Here is a 5,961-nt window from a genome sequence, read left to right on the forward strand (position 1 = left end):
TACATTAATAAATAAATGTAGACATACAGAAACAGATGAATGCCAAAATGTGGCGAAATACATAAATAAAATAAAATAATAATAATAAAAAAAAAAATAGAGAAATTAATGTGAAATTGTGGAAATACCAAAGTAAAGATGTGGAAGTATGTGACTGATTTTACTGACTGCAGTGATTCATGTCCTAAAGTAACTAGACACCCTTTCTTCTGAATAAATTCAGCTGCTTTACGGCATCTGACACGGATGTTTCCATAGAAACGCACTGACCAATAGAACAGGACTCTATAAAGAAACTTTGTGGTGACAGATCCGGTTTCTAAATCTAGTCTCAGATCATACAGATCTGATGCTAAACTTTAGTATGAGTAAGGCCTTAATTCATCAGGCCTGGCTGTATTTAATCAGCTCAGTCTGATCACTGCAATTTGCTTCATGTGTTGCTGAGGTAAATGAAGGGGCATAGCACTGTACACAGCACTGTGTGTCCATACAGTCCTATACAGCCAATGAAGAGACTGACCTCAGTGACCCGAGTCCTCCTCCATTGTGAGGTCATGTCGATGACATCACAGAGCCTATAAAAAGGCAGGTTCCCCTTCACTGGCTCAGTTCGGATTCAGCAGCTCGAGAGACGCTTCATTCCTGCGTTCACACTGACACTGACGCCATTTAGCTGACGCTCTTCTCTAGAACCATCTTATCTAGAACCAGAAAGAGGTTCTACTTTTGCTTCTCCTTTCAAATAGGACAGAGTAGAAAAATGCAAACCAAAGAAGTCCTGAGGAGTTTGGGCTACGAGGTGGTGGATTTCATTGGTAAAGGGAGTTACGGTGAGGTTAAGCTGGCCACATCTCAAAGGCACTCCAACCATGTGGCCATCAAAATAATGCACCGCAGGCTGGCATCACATATTTTTGTCTCTAAACTTCTGCCCCGGGAACTGGCCATTCTGAAAAGAGTAAAGCACCCTCACATTGTTCAGGTGCATGAAATCTTTGAGATGCCAAACGGACAGGTGTTTATTGTGATGGAGGCTGCCGCAATGGATCTTCAACAGAAGATCTGGGAGCTCGGCCGCATTCCCATTGGCCAAGCAAAAATGTGGTTCTCACAGCTGCTCAGCGCTGTGGCCTATCTACATCAGCAGAACATTGTCCATCGTGATCTTAAATGTAAAAACGTTCTGCTGACTGCTAACGACCAAGTCAAATTAACTGACTTTGGTTTAGGCCGTTTTTCAAGGGGCTTTCCTGACTTAAGCAAGACCTATTATTGCACTCCCGAGTATGGTGCACCTGAGGTGCTTTTGGAAAAACCCTATGATCCAAAAAAAAGTGACGTGTGGAGTCTAGGTATTATCTTTTACTCCATGGTCACCGGATCTACACCCTTCAAAGTTAACAGTTTGAAGAGTCTCCTACGTGTCCAGCGAGAACCCTTGGTGTTCCCACGTAGGCTCACAGTGGAGGAGCCCTGTCGGGCCTTCATATCTTATATGCTGCAATACGACCCCTCCACTCGGCCATCTGTGACAGAGGTGGCACAGCACCCTTGGCTGCAGCCGAGGCAGGAACGGTAAGTAAACCACTGTGCAGGTATACATACATGAAGAACATTTTGAATGGGTCACTCAAAGTAAAGAGCTGTTTTGCAAATAGGTAACATACAGTATTAGTTCACTAACGATAAGTACACTAACACATTGCTTCTGTACTGTCTCCAGGGTTATTGGCAGGTTTGTGGTGGTGCCCGTTGAGGATCTGTGTCCAGACGTCAACCCACTTGAAACGTCAGAGGAAGAGTCTCAGTCTTCCTTCTCTTTGAACAGTAACATAGACAGTATATCATCTTCTGCCTCTGAAAATGGGCTGGTGTTTTTCAGCACTCCTCAGTCGACAGAGGAAGAGTCTCCGTCTTCTTCTTTAAGCAGAGACGTAGACGTTCTCTCATCTCATGGTGTCAGATGCGAGACTCTGATGCCTGAGCAGAAAGGCGACAGCAATGGAGCTGGTGCAAGTCTGACTTGCCAAAGGGTAGAGGCTGTGGAGGAGCACTATGGTTGCGTTAGCTGTAGTCCTGTTTGTGCTGCTATTAAAAGGGCAGCTAATGCTTATGTCAAGGCACCAATTCTCAGAGCCTCCCGGTCACTCCGACGGAGGATGAGGAAGTTATTCAGCGTTAACTCTGTGGTCCATGACACCACCTCTATTTCCCAGCAGAGTGCTCCTCATTCTGCTTCCCCTTCAGATGCTCATGCTTGTTTGTGTTCTGAGCAGAGACTCAAGGATGTGACTGTAGATGTCCCTCTCCATGGGCTAGTGGTGGAGACAGCATCTGTTCTCCCACAGCCCACAGTATGGAAAGGAACCAGGAGGCTGAGGTTCCCTAAATTTAAGGTATGTTAGGCAAGTGTTGAGCGATCGTCACAGCCTCAGATTTTATACTTTAAATATTTGCTAGAAATGTTTCAGTTGATTCATATGTGTCATTTTGTCTCGCCAACAGATCCTGAAGAAGACGAAGATGATTCACCCATTGTAGACATCTAGCACGGCCCTGGTGATAACATACTACCTTTACACAATTTATTGGTCATTTATACGTTGTTTTGACCAGAGGAGGATGGGTCCCCCTAGTGAGTCTTGGTTCCTCCCAAGGTTTCTTCCTCCAGCTCTGAGGGAGTTTTTCCTTGCCACTGTCGCCTTTGGCTTGCTCACTTGGGGTTCATGTTGTATTTATTTATTTTTATTTGTCCTATTTCCGGATTTTTGTAAAGCTGCGTTGCACCATGAGGTTGTAAAAAGCGACATACACATCATTTGGAGTTGACTTGTTATGTAAGGGGTAGGAGGGACACTGTCTAAACTGATTGAGATGCCTCTGTAATGTTGCATGGACCTCAGGAACAGTGCCTCTGGACTGGCAATCCAAGGTTGTGGTCCTCATTAAGAAAGTGAACCAGAGAGTGTGTGGAAACTTTTGAAGCATCACACCTCGGTTTCCCTCTAGAAAGTTTATGCCAGGGTAGTGCAAAGATGAGACTCAGGAGGAGAAATGCAGATTCTGTCCTGACCATGAAATTTTGGACCAGCTCTTCACTCTCTTTTGGATAGTTGAGGAGACATGGGAGTTCAGCAGTCCTGTCTACATGTTTTGTGGACTTGAAGGCTCATGACCATGTTCTCTGAGACATCTTGTGAGAAGTGCTCTAGGTGCATGGGATGCAAGGGTCGGTGATGCGAGCTGTGCAGTCCTTGTACTCACTGAGTCAGAGCTGTGTCCATATTTTCAGCACTAAGTAAAGCTTGTTGAGTGTTGCCGTTGGTCTTTGTCAGGGCTGTGCCATGTGTCTGCTCCTGTTTGTGATATTCATAGACGGGACAGCAAGGCGTAGCCAGGGGCAGGATGGTCTACGGGGGCCTTCAACGCACACTTGACTAGTTTGTAGCTAAGTGTATAGCGGTTGGTATGAGAATCAGCACCTTCAAGTCTGAGGCCACAGTGGTATCCCACTCACCTTTCATGACCCAGGACTTGCTAGAGGGATTGTATCTTATAGTATCTTATCTTAAGAATTAAATAGGGGTGTGAATCTCTCTGTGTCAGGCGATTTGATTCAATTCTGATTTTTGAGGTCACGATTCAATTCAGAAACAATTTTTGATTCAGGAACCATTTTTCAATTTAAATGGTCTTTAAATTTGATTTAAATTAAGTGATTGACGAAGAAGAAATGACATTGTTGTCATGGTGGGTCAGGCCAGACACAGAGGGATGAACACTCCCAGACATGGGTGCAATGCAAGTACTTTAATAACACAATAGAAAATCATACAAAGAGCAAACTAAAGCAAACAAAGCAGCAACTAACGAGAATAAACAGGAAAACAACGTAAACTCGACAAACTAGAGGGCGAACACAAAGCACACCTGAGACCGGGGGGCTCTAGGAGCTGAGCTAGATGAGCAGGGCAGGGAACAGGGGGAACCAGCCGCAGAACCAAAAACGGCTAGGCCGACCAAACCTGGCAACGCAGTGTGGAAAAGGGTCGCCTAGCTGGAGCGAGGGTCGTGGGTATAAGGTGGGAGTGAGCGAAAGCATCTCGCTAAACACATGAACATGAAACACGACACTGAACCGACACAATGAACCAAACATGAACCAAACACACATGAACGCAACTGAACCAGAACCGAGTCACTGAATAGATACAAGAACAGAAACATAACAAAAAGACCTTAAGTGGGCGGCGGCTCGGAATCGCTGCATTCTTGCAAGTAGAAAATGGAGCACTTTGCTTTATTATTTTGAAGTTTACTTTAGTCTGTTTATGTTCAAAACGGAAAATAAAAAATGTAGTTAATTATGTATTTCAGTGTATTGTGGTTATTCGTGTGTGTGTGTGTGTGTGTGTGTGTGTGTAAATGTGTATAGCTATGTTCTTTGTTTAAACTCTGTCACTGATAAAGTGGAGATATACATTTTTTACATTATAAATATAAAATTATTTTATATATATCACATATATCAACAATGTGAACCATACAGCTGTAGCCTATAAGTGCTGTGTGGTTTTGCAGAATTCATGTGTCAATGGCATTGGGGGCCAGAAAATATGGTTTCAGAATCAGAAATACTTTATTAATCCTAGTAGTGAAACTGCAGTTGCCATAGTTGCAGCGGTTTGTGTAAGAATAAACACTCTATAAAGTTTAAAACAAAAACAGAAAAATAAGGTTTATAATATATATTATATGATATGACATATATTATGATATGATTAAATGGTATTTATAGTATGAATATAGTTTTATGAATAAAAGCAAAGTGACAATAACTGTGATAATAAATATGGAACAGACCATATGAAACATTTTGAATTACTGCACCTCTGAGTTATTTCACAGATATTAAAATGAATTGCATTACTATTATTATTGCACATATGAACAGTATAATCATAGAACTGCACAGATGAACCATAGTGTCACACATTGAGGGAGGAGTTATAGAGTTTGATGAGCACAGGTAAGAATGACCCCCTGTGGCGCTCTGTGGTGCATTTTGGTGGACTGAGTTTTGTACTGACTGTGCTCCAGTGTCTCAACACCGTGTTGTAAAGTGGGTGGGAGCCATCAGTGTTCTTAGCCCTGTTTGTAGTTCTCCACAGTGTCCACACTGACCCCACTGACGGACACAGGGGTCATCGGTGCCTTGTCTCTTCTCAGGTCCACCAATAGTTCTTTGGTCACATTGAGATGCAGATGGTTTAGCTCACACCATGTGACAAAGTTCTTCATCGTCACCAAATCCTCATCCTCATCACTTCTGTAAAAGAGTGTAGAAGAAGAGAGAGAGAGAGAGGATAGGTCCCTACGAGGCTCCAATGTTGCTGACCACTCTGTCCGACACACAGTTCTGCAGTCTTTTTTTTAAGGGGCTACACTTGTCTTTGTTGGTTTCTTTAATCAAGGCAGGTTTTTTGGCAGTTGGGTTCTTTGCGTTCTTTCTCATTCAGTGGGTGAGAAACTAGTAACTTGGTGTTGAGTTGTTGAGTTGTTTTTAAATTTTTACCCATAGTTACAATCACATTTTATTCTCAAAGGTTTCTTGCTTTGTGGTAGTAAGATTTTCGTAATGCGTCCAGATTTTGTCGTCCATCGAAACACCGCCTTCAAAATGCAAAAATACCCATAATGCCTTTTTCTTTTGCTGTTTACAACATGCCATGGCTTTTAAGTGCTTCACATTTTACTAATTGTGTTTTCTTGCTGCTATTTTCTTAGAATGTTCTTGTACAATAATAGTATGTTGGTATAATATTTTTGTAAATAATTTAGAAATTAATTGCAAATATAAATATATTACCCGGCGAGGCCTGTGCCCCCTCGACACGCAGTACTTCAACAAGTTCAAACCAGGCCTCATCCACTTGGACTGAAACTGAAACTTCAGGT

The 5,961-nt window shown here is 42.6% G+C and overlaps 1 protein-coding gene across 1 annotated transcript; it reads left to right on the forward strand.

Annotated features, from left to right (window-relative positions):
* The first annotated feature begins 763 nt into the window (after window positions 1-763).
* On the forward strand, window positions 764-2,544 carry LOC140549676 (testis-specific serine/threonine-protein kinase 6-like). Its single transcript, XM_072673426.1, has 3 exons — window positions 764-1,578; window positions 1,727-2,399; window positions 2,509-2,544. Exons 1-3 carry the CDS (start codon window positions 764-766, stop codon window positions 2,542-2,544), a joined length of 1,524 nt encoding a protein of 507 aa, XP_072529527.1.
* The last annotated feature ends 3,417 nt before the right edge of the window (window positions 2,545-5,961 follow it).

The sequence above is a fragment of the Salminus brasiliensis genome, chromosome 2 (genome assembly GCF_030463535.1).
Source record: "Salminus brasiliensis chromosome 2, fSalBra1.hap2, whole genome shotgun sequence".
NCBI lineage: Eukaryota > Metazoa > Chordata > Actinopteri > Characiformes > Bryconidae > Salminus > Salminus brasiliensis.

Coding starts and splice junctions, on each gene's coding strand:
- LOC140549676 (XM_072673426.1), top strand. CDS start 764: ATGCAAACCAAAGAAGTCCTGAGGAGTTTGGGCTACGAGGTGGTGGAT. Junction 1,579..1,726: donor CTGCAGCCGAGGCAGGAACG/GTAAGTAAACCA, acceptor TACTGTCTCCAG/GGTTATTGGCAGGTTTGTGG. Junction 2,400..2,508: donor TGAGGTTCCCTAAATTTAAG/GTATGTTAGGCA, acceptor TCTCGCCAACAG/ATCCTGAAGAAGACGAAGAT.